At 41.5% G+C, this 13,863-nt stretch overlaps 1 protein-coding gene across 1 annotated transcript in view; it reads left to right on the top strand.

Moving 5' to 3' along the window:
- Window positions 1-1,331: 1,331 nt before the first annotated feature.
- Window positions 1,332-13,863, top strand: part of NAALADL1 (N-acetylated alpha-linked acidic dipeptidase like 1) — a gene marked incomplete at its 5' end in the record, with an annotated part of 24,386 nt that continues 11,854 nt past the window's right edge. The window contains 9 exons of the mRNA XM_015827878.1: window positions 1,332-1,454; window positions 4,649-4,838; window positions 6,580-6,673; window positions 7,606-7,710; window positions 7,850-7,935; window positions 9,884-10,003; window positions 11,232-11,317; window positions 12,195-12,258; window positions 13,436-13,503. Coding sequence (XP_015683364.1) covers window positions 1,332-1,454; window positions 4,649-4,838; window positions 6,580-6,673; window positions 7,606-7,710; window positions 7,850-7,935; window positions 9,884-10,003; window positions 11,232-11,317; window positions 12,195-12,258; window positions 13,436-13,503 — 936 coding nt within the window. The remainder of the gene's footprint in view (window positions 1,455-4,648; window positions 4,839-6,579; window positions 6,674-7,605; window positions 7,711-7,849; window positions 7,936-9,883; window positions 10,004-11,231; window positions 11,318-12,194; window positions 12,259-13,435; window positions 13,504-13,863) is intronic.

Below are 13,863 nucleotides of genomic sequence, written 5' to 3'. Positions count from 1 at the left end.
TTTGATTGATTGTCTTTCTTCTTCTTCTTTTATTTTTCCTTTTAACACAAGAAACCTTGGATGTTTTCCTTAACTTTGCAGCCCAATGGTTTTTGCTTCTTGGACAGATCAGAGTACAGGAAGTCCTCGACTTACAACAATTCATTTAGTGACCATTCAAAGTTACAACGGCGCGGGGAAAAAAGTGACATGAACGTTTTTCACACTTATGAACGTTGCGGCATCCCCAAGGTCACGTGATCCAAATTCTGACACTTGGCAACTGGTTCATACTTATGATCATTGCTGTGTCCCAAGGTCACGTGATCTCCTTTTGCGATCTTCTGACAAACAAAGTCAAAGGGAGAAGCCAGATTCACTCAACAACCATGTTGTTAACCTAACAACTGCAGTGATTCACTTAACAACGGTGTCAAGCAAGATCGTAAAATGGAGAAAAACTCAATATCTGTCTCGCTTAGTAACAGAAATTTTGGGCGCAATTGTGGTCGTAGGTTGAGGACTACATGTATTAGTTCATTAATATCAGCATAATGTCAAAGAATAGAATAGAAAAGAATAGAAATGAAATGAAATTAACAGAACAGAGAACAGAACAGAACAGAACAGAACAGAACAGAATAGAATAGAATAGAATAGAATAGAATAGAATAGAATAGAATAGAATAGAATAGAATAGAATATAGAATGACAGAGTTGGAAGGGACCTTGGAGATCTTCTAGTCCAACCTCCTGCTTAGGCAGGAAACCCTATACCAGGGGTGTCAAATTGCCGGCCCACGGGCCAGATGCATCATGAAAGAATCGTGCCCACCTCATTGCCAGCAATGGGGAAAAAGGTCCGATACGTTGCACAATGTCACATGATGTTGCGAGTTTGACATGTCTGCCCTATACCATTTCAGACAAATAGTTGTCCAGTCTTTTCTTAAAAACTTCCAGTGTTGGAGCATTCACCGCTTCTGGAGGCAGGTTGTTCCACTGGTTAATTGTTCTAACTGTCAGGAAGTTTCTCCTTAGTTCTAGGTTGCTTCTCTCCTTGGTTAGTTTCCATCCGTTGCTTCTTGTCCTGCCTTCAGGCGCCTTGGAGAATAGCTTGACTCCCTCTTCTTTGTGGCAGCCCCTGATATATTGGAACACTGCTATCATGTCCCCCCTCGTCCTTCTCTTCATTAAACTAGACATCCCCAGTTCCAGCAACTGTTCTTTGTATGTTTTAGCCACCAGTCCCCTGATCATCTTTGTTGCTTCTCTCTGCACTCTTTCTAGAGTCTCAACATTAATAATAACATGGCATTCATACCTCTCCATGGCGTTTGATTTTCTTCCAGGGCAAACTGGTCTATGCCAACCAAGGAAAAATGAGTGATTATGAATTCCTTCACAATCAAAGCATCAGCCTCAACGGCACAATTGCCATCACTCGCTATGGAGGAGCCGGCAGAGTTGCCAAGGTAACCTTGCACCGTAGGGAAAAAGTTTTCCTTTTTTGTAGGATGGCCTTGAATGTTCAGGATCAGTAGTTCAAAAACTAAGCTCATCTATTTAAAGGGTAAATCAGTATTTCCCGGACCACTTTAAGATGGGTGGACTTCAACCTGGACCACTTTAAGATGGGTGGACCACTTTAAGATGGGTGGACCACTTTAAGATGGTCCACTTTAAGATGGACCTGGACCACTTTAAGATGGGTGGACTTCAATTCCCAGAATTCCCTAGCCAGCATGGCTGGCTAGGGAATTCTGGGAGTTGAAGTCCACCCATCTTAAAGTGGTCAAGGTTGAGAAACATCAAATTGAAGGTTCACCAAGCTCGTGGGTTTGTTTCCGAACGTTTCGTTACCAGACTAAATAACATATTCACTTACTGACCACCCAAAGCCCTTATAAACCGAAGAACACCAACAATGGCGTCCCCTATAATCCACTGAAGATGTTGCCTAGCCTGGTAACGAAACGTCCGAAAACCAACCCCACAAGCTCAGAGAACGAACCTCCACCCCCATCCTCCCCCTGAGCTACAGATAGTCGCCACCATTGCAAGCACCAAATTGGTTAAGTTAACCCACTGGGGAAATTGTATAGTCCAACGATCAATAAACTAACCCCCATAAGCCAGGTTTTCCCAAGACATGATGGCTACAGATACAAAAAAGCCCTGGAATCATGGTTAACCACTTTAATTGAGCCTCATGTGACATAGGTCTTGATACTGACTTTTGTGCGTGTTGTGTTAACATGGGTAACATGTTCTGATAGTGAGTTAAGGCAGTTTTGTGTGTCAGTCGTTTGGACCACTTTCTCTCTGCCTCACAAAGATGCTTGCAACTCACCGTTACTCTCAGCCTGGCTGAGAGTGATGGGAACTGTAGTCACACATGCCTGGAAGACATTGGAGTTCAGAGGGGCTGTGTGGTTGTGTTCCACAGTATTTTGTAACACACTGTTGAAGATGTCTGGACTCCCTGAATATTTTCTACCCATTTAAAAAAAAAATTATACTGTATATAATGATATTATACATATTTTATCTATCAATATAATATCTAATATATATTATATTTATAATAAAACAGGCAATAATAATATAATATAATATAATATAATATAATATAATATAATATAATATAATATAATATAATAATATAATATAATATAATATAATATAATATAATATAATATACTATAATATAATAATAATATAATATAATAATAATAATATAATATAATATAATATAATATAATATAATATAATATAATATAATATAATATAATATAATATAATATAATACAATACAATACAATACAATACAATACAATACAATACAATACAATATAATAATCAATACTATAATAATATAATAAATGTAATGTAATGTAATATAATGTAATAGTCTATAATATAATATAACATAATATAATATAGTATAATATAATGTAATAAATATAATGTAATGTAATAGTATAGTATATATTATATAATAATCTATATAATTATCTATGTTCTATATTATATATTTTATTATTTTAACTTTATAGTATATTAGCAATCTTAACTTTGAGTTACCTTTTACCTCATATAAGTATTAGTAGATTTATTGAAATTGCTGTAATTTTCCTTAGTTGTATTTTATCCTGGGCTATCATTGAAATAAAAATGGGATGGATGGATGTTTGGAATATTTTGGTTCTAATAAATGGTAATGATTGACCAAAATTGGTGATAGCTTTTCCTATAAGGTTAATGAATAAACAGAAAAAAAGCCACTGGAGACTATTTCGAAATATGATCACAGCAACAAGATTATTGCATGCACAGAGATGGGAAGATGCAGTTGGTGATGTTGACAGATTTTGCTTGGATGGATAAATTGACTGGAGAAAAGTCATCATCTACATTTATTGCTGAGCACAAGCCTCTGATGGACTTTTTTGTGTAAAAGTGGAAAAAAATGAAATTATGGTTTTGATGAGTAGATAGAATAGATTATAGAAAAATATATTTGTACTTATAACTGCTGCAAAGAATATTGGAAGTCACTTTTTAATATCTCTTTAATATCTTTAATATTTAATTTTTAATATCTTTTTTCCTTCTTTTCTATTTTTCTTCAGCTTTTTTCCTTTTCTTGCATGCTGTTTTCTCTCTGATTTTTTTTTACTTTTTTCTTTATATTAGTTTTTTTTATCTTCTTATTTAAACGTTTGAATAAAAACTGTATATAAAATTGGCGATAACCCTTGAAGTCTTATATTTTTAAAGGAAAATTCATCACTGTTGGACCATCATCAGCGGAAGGAATTAAATCCAGATTTCTTTAATTATTGTATTTTTTTATTAAACCTCTTTACTAAGGTATAAAATATAAGTGAAAATAAAGATAGCAGGAAGGGGAAGAGAGTAATGTGAGGTAAAGGGGAAAAAGGGGGGAAAAGCATTTACTTCCAACACTTTTTATCACAGTGGAATAAATATAATATCTCAAGTTTTTACTTTTGCATACTTAGTGAATACTCACCCTTTCTATAACAACAAACTGTTCAAATATCAAATCCCAAAGTCAGAGTTTCATTTTTTTTCTGCCTCAAAAGGGCAAAATCCAGAGGCGGTTTCCAAGTATCTATCCACCTACCTACCTACCTACCTACCTACCTACCTACCTACATCTATCTATCTATCTATCTATCTATCTATCTATCTATCTATCTATCTATCTATCTATCTATCTATCTATCATCTGTCCGTCCATCCATCTATCTATCTATCTATCTATCTATCTATCTATCTATCTATCTATCTATCTATCTATCTATCTATCTATCATCTGTCTGTCCGTCCGTCCGTCCGTCCGTCCGTCCGTCCGTCCGTCCGTCCATCCATCCATCTATCTATCTATCTATCTATCTATCTATCTATCTATCTATCATCTGTCCGTCCATCCATCCATCCATCCATCCATCCATCCATCCATCCATCCATCCATCCATCCATCCATCCATCCATCCATCCATCTATCTATCTATCTATCTATCTATCTATCTATCTATCTATCTATCTATCTATCTTTGCTTTGTCACAAATCCACCAACGATGGTAAAAACTTCCTGGAATTAAATCCTGTTTGATGGTTTTTCCCTTCTCCCTCCAGGCAATCAATGGGGCAAAATTTGGTGTCATTGGTGTGGTGGTGTACACAGATCCTGCAGACATCAACGATGGGAAATCTTCGCCCAAGGAGACCTATCCTTATTCGTGGTACATGCCCCGCTCCGGCGTAGAGAGAGGCTCTTTCAAAACCGGGTTCGGAGATCTCCTGACACCATATTTTCCTGCCAAAAGTAAGAGGAGGCATGAGGTGGCCTTGTCAAGGCTGGCTCCCGCTTTCACCTACATTTTGCTTCGCTCGCAGCTTGACAGTAAAAGGGAGGCGGGTGGAATGCAATGCAATCCAAGAGTGGGGGGAATGTCAGCTCTCGTGAGACATTGCTTCCACCTCAAGGACACACCGAGCAGATGTCGCAGCATGACTGGCTGGTTCCCATAATGAAACGAACAGGCATGATTGGTGGACGTTTTGGACTGCGGGTGGCCCGTAGGGAAAGGGGGAATTAAGTGTGCTTGCTTTTGCATGGGAAATCCAGAGCTGGTTTTGCTTCTTCTGTTTATTCAGTAAAGTTTTATACTCTTGGTAAAATAATGTCGCAGGAGGTTCTTTTTCTGGATTTGCCAACTGGACAGTTGACAGGTCTCTTTGGAGGTCCAAATGGTGGGCTTTGCACCCTCTCTTCCTGTTACAGCAGACATGTCAAACACAAGGCCCGGGGGCCGGATGTGGTCCATGAAGTGGTTTCATGTGGCCTGTGAAGTCATCCTGGAAACAGTGAGGGAACGGCCCCCGCTGCCTTGGCCCTGGCCCAGGCCGGCCGGGAGCCAATGTACAATTTTGTGGTGACCATCTATGCTGAAACGCATTCAGTCTTAGCTCCACAAGGCCGTCTGGAAAAAGTGAGGAACCAGCCCCTGCCGCGTCGGCCCCGTCCCCTGGGTGCATGTTGGGGAGGTGTCACCCTTTGTGAGGAATAAAGAAGTGGACCATGCCTTGGCGCTTGCCCCAGTCCCACCCCCTTCTGCCAGAGACCCTCAGATCTGTCCCACTCCTGCCCAGGCCCCCACAGGCACCCTTGACGCGAACCATGTAGAGCTGGCCATGCCCACCCAATAGGCCATACCCACTCCATCCACGCCCACCCAGTAGGCCGCACCCACCCTGGCCACACACACCCCCAAGGGCAACCGCAGTGCTGATGTGGCCTTCAATGAAATTGAGTTTGACACTCCTGTGTTACAGGCTGAGGCATAATATTGGAGTGGTTTAGGATTCAGGAGATGGTTTGGTAAAGGGCCACCTGTAAGCTCTTTTGGGGTCATTGAAAAGACTTAGAATAACATAAATAGATAATAACATAGTTGGAAGGGACCATAGAGATCATTTAGTCCAACCCATTGCTCGAGCAGAAGAGTCTATACCATTTCAGACACATGGCTGTCTAATTCTTCTTAAAAGCCTCCAGTGATGGGGCACCCACAACTTCTGAAGGCAAGCCAGGTTTTTTTGCCAGTTTTTCATCATCTCTTCTGACTGCTAGTTGGAATTATGTTGGGCTATATTGATTGTAGAATGTAAAACAGCGTTAACTGCTGGAATTCTAATCACTTTATCCCTTCTTTCCCAATGAATCTTGCTAAACTAAAGGGACTCTGACACAACTGAGCTTGCAAAAAATCACTTTTAGATTTTGGTGGCTGCAAAGATATTAAATCAGGGATAGGAAAGCCCACAAATTTGTTTCCAAATATTATCTACTTTTCCCAGCATTCCTCTCCAACTGGCTGTGCCAGTTGGGGAATTGTGGTCTACTAGGATTGGAAGGGGGGCATTGTTTCCCAACTGCCCCCCCAGCCTTTCTTCCTGTGCAGTTCTTTAATCTTTTCCTGCAGCTCAGTTCTTGCTGGGTTCCCAAACACCCCCAATGTTCCTCCCGTTTATTTTCTGTTCCACTTTCTCCTTTTGACATTCAGATTTCACCTACCGGATCCCAGAAGATCAGATCACTGGGATTTCCACAATCCCCATACAACCCATCGGCTTTGAGGATGCCAAGGAGCTGATCTGGTGGGTATCAAATCAAATACATGGAAGCCCTTCATAAGCAGATCACAGATGGGTTACATCAGGGATCTCCAAACATGGCCACTTTAAGATGTGTGGACTTCAACTCCCAGAATTCCCCAGCCAGCATGGCTGGTTGGGGAATTCTGGGAGATGAAGTCCACATGTCTTAAGTAAGGTTTTACATTTAGGCAAGAAAAAACAAATGTACAGGAACAGATTAGATGAAACCTGGCTCAAAAACAGTAACGGTGGGAGGGACCTTGGTGTCCTAATGGACCATCACTTAAACAAGAGCCAGCCGTGTGCAGCAGCAGCCAAAACAGCTAATACAATCCTTGGTTGTATAAACACAGGCATAGAATCAAAATCACATGAAGTATTAGTAGGGAGTCAAGCTCTTCTCCAAAGCACCAGAGGGAAGGACAAGAAGCAACGGATGAAAACTAATCAAGGAGAGAAGCAACCTGGAACTAAGGAGAAACTTCCTGACAGTGAGGACAATTAACCACTGGAACAACCTGCCTCCAGAAGCGGTGAATGCTCCAACACTGGAGGTTTTTAAGAAGAGACTGGACAGCCATTTGTCCGAAATGGTATAGGGTTTCCTGCCTGGGCAGGGGGTTGGATTAGATGACCTCCAAGGTCCTTTCCAACTTTACTATTATTATTATTATTATTATTATTATTATTATTATTATTATTATTATTATTATTATTATTGTTGTTGTTGTTGTTGTTGTTGTTGTTGTTGTTATTATTATAACAGGGGATTGGATTAGAAGATCTCCAAGGTCCCTTTCAATCTTCTTATTCTATGTTGTATGTTCTAAGACTTGATGTAAGAAAGAGAGTGACCCATTGTGACTTCTGGTTATTTTTCTCCTTGGAGAATTAATCCAGCTTTTGTGGTTTCTTTCCATCTCGGTTTGCAGTAACCTTGGCGGACCCAAAGCAGGGGCTGGCTGGCAAGGGGCCCTGGGCTGTGATTACCACCTTGGGCCCGGATTCCAAGGAAATGGGAGCTTTCCTAACACCAGGTAGTCACACCTACGAGAACTTAAATGGGGGGTATCTCAAGAAGCTGGAATGGGTAGGGTGAGATGGACTTCCCCCCAAAAAAATTAGTTGCGTGTGTCCCATTGCAATTGATCAAAGCCAGATTTCTTTGCATCCTAGCAACGTCCAGGTGGAAGTCTACAACCAGAGAGAGATCAAACCATCTTCCAATGTCCTGGGGGTGATACGAGGAAGTGTGGAACCAGGTGAGCTACTCTCCCTTCCTCTTTCCTGCGCTCCCCTCCTCATTTCCATATTCTGGATCCTGGAAGTGGCTTTAACCTGCAGGTTTTATTCTCTCAACCTCATTTGCTTCAGGCTGTAAATCTTTTCCTGAACCAAGTAAATCTTTTCCTGAACCAAGTAAAGATAATCCTCAATTTACAGCCACAATTGAGCCCCAAATTTCTGCTCCTAAACGAGACAGTTGTTAAGTGAATTTTGCCCCATTTTATGCCCCATTTCTTGCAACAGTTGTTAAGTGAATCACTGCAGTGGTTAGGCTAGTAACACGGTTGTTAAGTGAGTCTGCTTCCCTACTGATTTTGCTTGTCAGAAGGTCGCAAAATGGGATCACACTGCAACCGTCATAAATATGAACCAGTTGCCAAGCGTCTGAATTATGATCAGGTGACCAGGGGGATGCTGGGCAACGGTCGTAAGAGTGAAAAACAGTCATAACTCACTTTTCTTTACAGTGTCGTTGTAACTTTGAATGGTCACTAAGTGAACCGCTGTAAGTCAAGGACTTGCTGCACAAAGTTTGTCTTAAAGACGGGATTTGTTTAATGACATGCTAGGGACCGCCTTGATAACAAAAACTTGCATTTTTGTTTATGTTCGTGTGGCTTTGAGTCAGTGTTGACTCCTGGCAATTAAATCTTGCTGTCCTGGATTAAACTGCAGAAACGTTCTCCTTCTAATAGTTTTCTTAACAAACAAAAAAAAAAAGTCTGCTTTTGGACCTTTTGAAGAGAAGTTTTAAGTTCCTCCAGTTTTCTAGGCAAGAAAGCAGAGAAGATGTGTAGCTGAAGGTTGAACTGTGGGGTCCTTGCTGCTCTCAGAGCTTGGTGGTTTGCTTGCAGACATTTCATTACCAAACTAGGTAACACCATCAGTGCTATGTGATCAGAGCTAGCACTGATGATGTTACCTAACTGAGTAATGAAAGATCTTGGCAAGCTCTCAGAAATGATCTGACCAATTTGCCGATAGATTTGAAGTGTGAATTGGGCATGTTGGTGGAGGTGGTTGTGATGGGGATTCACGTTTACTTATAAGGAGCTGGTTGCCCTTTCTATTGGGCGAATCCTCTGGTCCTACGTTCTGTCAGAAGAATAATTTTGGAGTTCCAGCTCAAGCCGGGGTTACACAAGAACAAATCAAAACGAAGTCCAAACAGCTGTGAGGAAAGGAGATTTATTTATTTCCAAAAACAAGGAGGTTTGCTTGTGGGGGTAGCGACAGAGAAAATGAGGTTCAAACGGGCTGTTTTATAAGGGGAGCTTGTCGTTGATGGTGTGGAAGTGTGCACATATTGATTCTAGGGTGACACTTGAGAGGTGTAGGTGTGTTTGTGTATATGTGTTGACTCCTGTTAGAAATTCTGTTTATATGAAGCACCACACAGAGCAAGCAAAGAGAACAGTCACCATGTGCTTTACTGCTGAACTGTTTAACTGTAACAGGAAACTCTACTCAGAACAAAAGAGCATATACTATATACCACAGATCCAAATATGTAAATACTGCCATCTACTGGCTGAATATTATTATAGTTGTTGCATAGAAATACATTCCAACAATGAATTCCAACAACCCTGGAGGAGCCGTTGATTAAATCAAGGGATGTGGATTGGGTCTCTTTGTTTGAACTTTGAGCGTTATAATTATGTTTATACCATGTTAATTGAATTTTGGTTGCTTGTGTGTCTTTAAATTTGAAATAAGTGTTTAATTAATTCTTATGATTGCTGTAAGTTTAAAGGGTTTCGGAGGCTGTTAATCAGTAACTTTCTTGGAGACCTGGGTTAGTTAACATATGACTCCTATACAATATGTCTAACAGAGTTATATAAATTTATAAGTTCTTCCCACAATTCTCTCGTAGTTTCCTCTACAACTACTAGTTGTTTCCTCCTCCTCCTCTTCTAGATCGATACGTCCTGTATGGGAACCACCGGGACAGTTGGGTTCACGGAGCCATTGACCCTAGCAGCGGAACAGCTGTCATGCTTGAAATCACCCGTATTTTGGGGAAGATGGTGAAGGAAGGTGTGTTTGCACGTGTGGGAGAAGGGTGGTTTAAAAAAAAGTAACTAATAAATAAATAAATTTCCTGGAGAAATTTAGTGAAATCTCCTTCACCTCTGGCCCACATTTGGATGGAGAATTTGAGAAGGTGTAATGGTGTATGTGAATGACCTTGGGAGATGCTGCCGGAGGAATTGACAGATAAGAGATAGCTTAGCACACAGCTTTATAACGGGAGAAGGCTCAGAAGAAACCCTCCCTAGTTTTTCAAGCTATACAAGAGGCAGCAAGAGATTTGTACTTTCAGACTTACAAGATTCGATTCATGTAGCTTTAGGAAACAGTCGGATAAGAGACAGCTTAGCCCTCGGCTGCATAACGGATGGAGAGTCTCAAAAGGGACCCTCCCTAGTTTTTCAAGCTGTAAAGGGTGGGGGTGTGATTTGTATTTTCAGATTGGCAAGATTCTGCTAATGTAGCTTGCTCATCTGGTTGTGACTCCTGCCTGGTCTAGCTCAGAGGGTTGACTGAAGATGTTTCCCTTCTGAGCTTCTTTCTCCGTCCATTATGCAGCTCTGGGCCATGTTTCCTTTTATCTGACTGTTTCCTAGACAGCATCATTTCCCCTGGTCTTCCGAGGTCATTACCCTGTCTGGCATTACATGAAACCCAGATGGGCTGAAGAAATAGGACATTGCTAACCCCTGCCTCCAGCATTCCTAGCCTTCTTGGCTAGGGGGATGATGGGAAGTGTAGTTTCTCATCTTGAGCAGGTGATAGGTCAGGATTCTTGCTGGGATGCGTCCAGTCTTTTCCCAGTCTTGCACATCTCACGAAGGGGTTGAGAATTCAGTCTAGGACAGTGGTTCTCAACCTGTGGGTCGGGACCCCATTTGGGGTTGATCGACCATTTCATGGGGGTCGCCAAGCAAGGCTGTCTGCCATTTTTTTTGTCCGCCATTTTTCCCCCTTTTCCGGCGGGTGCCTTACCTTCCTTGGGCTGGGCCAGCTGGTGGTCGGCCTGCTCCGTCTCTGCCACTTGCCAGCTACGCCTCGGCCGGCGCAGGGGGCGGAACCACGCATGCGCGGTGCTCCTGGGCAGGGAAAGTCCTCGTCTTACGACCGGTTGGGTAGTCCTTGACTTACGACCGGTTTAGTCCTCGACTTACAACCGGTTGGGGTCGCGGCATTAAAAAGGTTGAGAACCACTGGTCTAGGAGTTGTCTTCCCACCTCTTCTCATCACACAGGGAAGTGGCGCCCACGAAGAACCCTTATTTTTGGCAGCTGGGGTGCTGAAGAGTTCGGCCTCATCGGCTCGACAGAGTACACAGAGGTAAAAAGAGCTGAGCCGTGCTATCGGTTTCTTCAGCGCAGTTCAAATTAGCTGAGCTTATATGTGGTTTTTCCCGTTTTTTTGCACAGCCTCAATCGATCGGCTGGGATGATTAATGTGGCTTAGCCTGTGATTCAGCCTGTGATTCAGCGAGTCGTGCAAATCGTGGAAATTGGGTTAATTTAGTACAAGCGATTCAATAAACTGCGAATTAACTATGAATCTACTTCTCCCTTCTTTCTGGGGCGCATGCAATGAAATCGCAGAATTTTGGAGGTGCCATCAACCAGAGAAAGAGTGAAAAAATTCTTGATGGTGCTTCATCCCCTGGATCTTCTAATTAAGAAAAGAAATTAAGACCCATAGGTTTCTTGAATGTTTTATTATGACTATTATGACATTTATTATGATATGCATCAGTGATATGTTTTGATTGTCGTGCCGTTTCGCCCTTGACTTATAACCACAATTTGGATCCAAAGGTCACAAATGTGAGCACATGACCCCAGGATGCTGCAAAGTTGTAAATACATGCCTGTTTCAAACAGCCAAACTTTGATCATGTGACCGTGGGGATGCTGCAGCGGTCATAAGTGTGAGAACCAGTCATGTCCATTTTTTTTAACAGTGTTGTAAGTTGAAACAGTTGCTAAATGAATGGCTGTAAACTGAGGGCTATTTGTAAATCTTAACTATGTTTCTTATATATTATTTCACTCTTAAACAATAGCCACCTTGATCATTTGGTATCTTCTGGATGTTTGGGGCTCCCAAGGCCATCAGCCCCTGCCAGTATGAAATGGCAAGGGATTGTGGACACTGTAGTCCAAAACATCTGGAGACCACTGAATCCTCTCTTATTCTCTCTCACTTGTAGGAATTTTTCAGCAAATTGCAAGAGAGGAGCGTGGCCTACATCAACGTGGATATTGCTGTCTTTGGTAAGCTTCTCACATTTTGTACAACCAGGATTGTGGTTTGGCTATTTTCAGTGGTCCCGGGTGTCAAAAATGTCAAAATGGCAACCCTGAAGATCCAAGCAAAGTTCTGTCTGTTTTTTTATGGAGACTCAATCATGGTTTTGCTTGGAAAATGGGTAGAGCTGCAGTCACACTAGTGGGCCCACCCTTGAATTTTTGGTCCATATTCTATAAGCAAGAGTCTCCAAACTTGGCAATTTTAAGACTGATGGACTTCAACTCCCAGAATTCCCCAGCCAGCCATGATGTCTAGGGAATTCTGGGATTTGAAGTCCACCAGTCTACTGTTTCCTTCAGTAGAGTGTTTTGGACTCTTAAAAAAAAATAACAATATTAATTCTATTGTCAGAATTCTCTGCAGCTGAAAATCACTGTAGTTTTTCTGTACCGCCTGCCTCAAAACAGCAGAAAAAATAAGGTCACCAGCTTAATTTTATTTATTGAATGAAATTGAATCAAATCTATAATTGTAGGCAGGGAGTGAGAGAGTCCCCGTCCTGTGCTTCTCGCAAAAGACCGTTCACGTCTCAGGAGCCTAAACATGGTCCTTGACTTACGACCACAATTGAGCCCAAAATTTCCGTTGCTAAGCGAGACAGTTATTAAGTGAATTTTACCTCATTTGATGAACTTTCTTGTCATAGTTGTTAAGTGAATCTTGCAATTGTTACATTAGTAACACGGTTGTTAAATGAATTTGGCTTTGCTTGTCAGGAGTTTACAAAAGGGGATCACGTGACCCCAGGACACTGAAACCGTCCTAAATACAAGTCAGTTGCCAAGCGTCCGAATTTTGATCATGTGGCCATGGGGGATGCTGCAACGGTTGTAAGTGGGGAAAATGGTCACAAGTCCCTTTTTTCCTGTATTTTAACTTTGAATGGTTACTAAACGAACAGTTGTAAGTCAAAATCCACCTAGTATTGATTCTATTGTCAGAACTCTCTGCAGTTAAAAATGAGTGCAGTTTTTCTGTGTCATCTGCCTCAAAATAGAACAAAATGGCTCACCAGCTTCATTTTATAAATTAAATTACATTCATAATTGTGGGCAGGGGGAAAGTGGACCCCACCCCACCCTTGTGCTCAGTTATGAGAAGCGTAACGCATCTTTTAATGCTCAGTTTCTCCTTCCCCAGCTAATGCCACCCTCAGGGTCCAAGGGACGCCCCCAGCCCAAAATGTCATTTTTGCAGCTGCTCAGCAGGTAAGTGGAGAAGCTGAAGGAAAAGGGCAGCTGCTAAAATACAGTTGTGCCCCCCTTGGTAACAAAAGCCTGGGAGTCCCTGGCTGGCTGGGGAATTCTGGGAGTTGAAGTCCTGTTCTGTGACACGAATCAAAATGCCTTTATAATTCAATCACAGACAGCTAAACTCAAACAAAGATGATTGTAAAACATATACTTTAATCCAGGAATACTGCTGAACTCACGGTTTCTTGGTAGTTTCTTCTGAATATTGTACATTTGTCCATCTTTATTAGGTAAAATCATTAATTTCTCCACATCAAACTTCTAGCGTGAATAAGGACCACGTCTGTGTCCTCCGTTGATCCCATGCTTATCTCA

Source organism: Protobothrops mucrosquamatus, unplaced genomic scaffold (assembly GCF_001527695.2).
Source record: "Protobothrops mucrosquamatus isolate PMUCROS unplaced genomic scaffold, P.Mucros_1.0 scaffold4026, whole genome shotgun sequence".
In the NCBI taxonomy this organism is placed as follows: Eukaryota; Metazoa; Chordata; class Lepidosauria; order Squamata; family Viperidae; genus Protobothrops; species Protobothrops mucrosquamatus.
The sequence above is the reverse complement of the archived record's forward strand: the minus strand, read 5'-3'. Positions and strand labels throughout refer to the sequence as shown.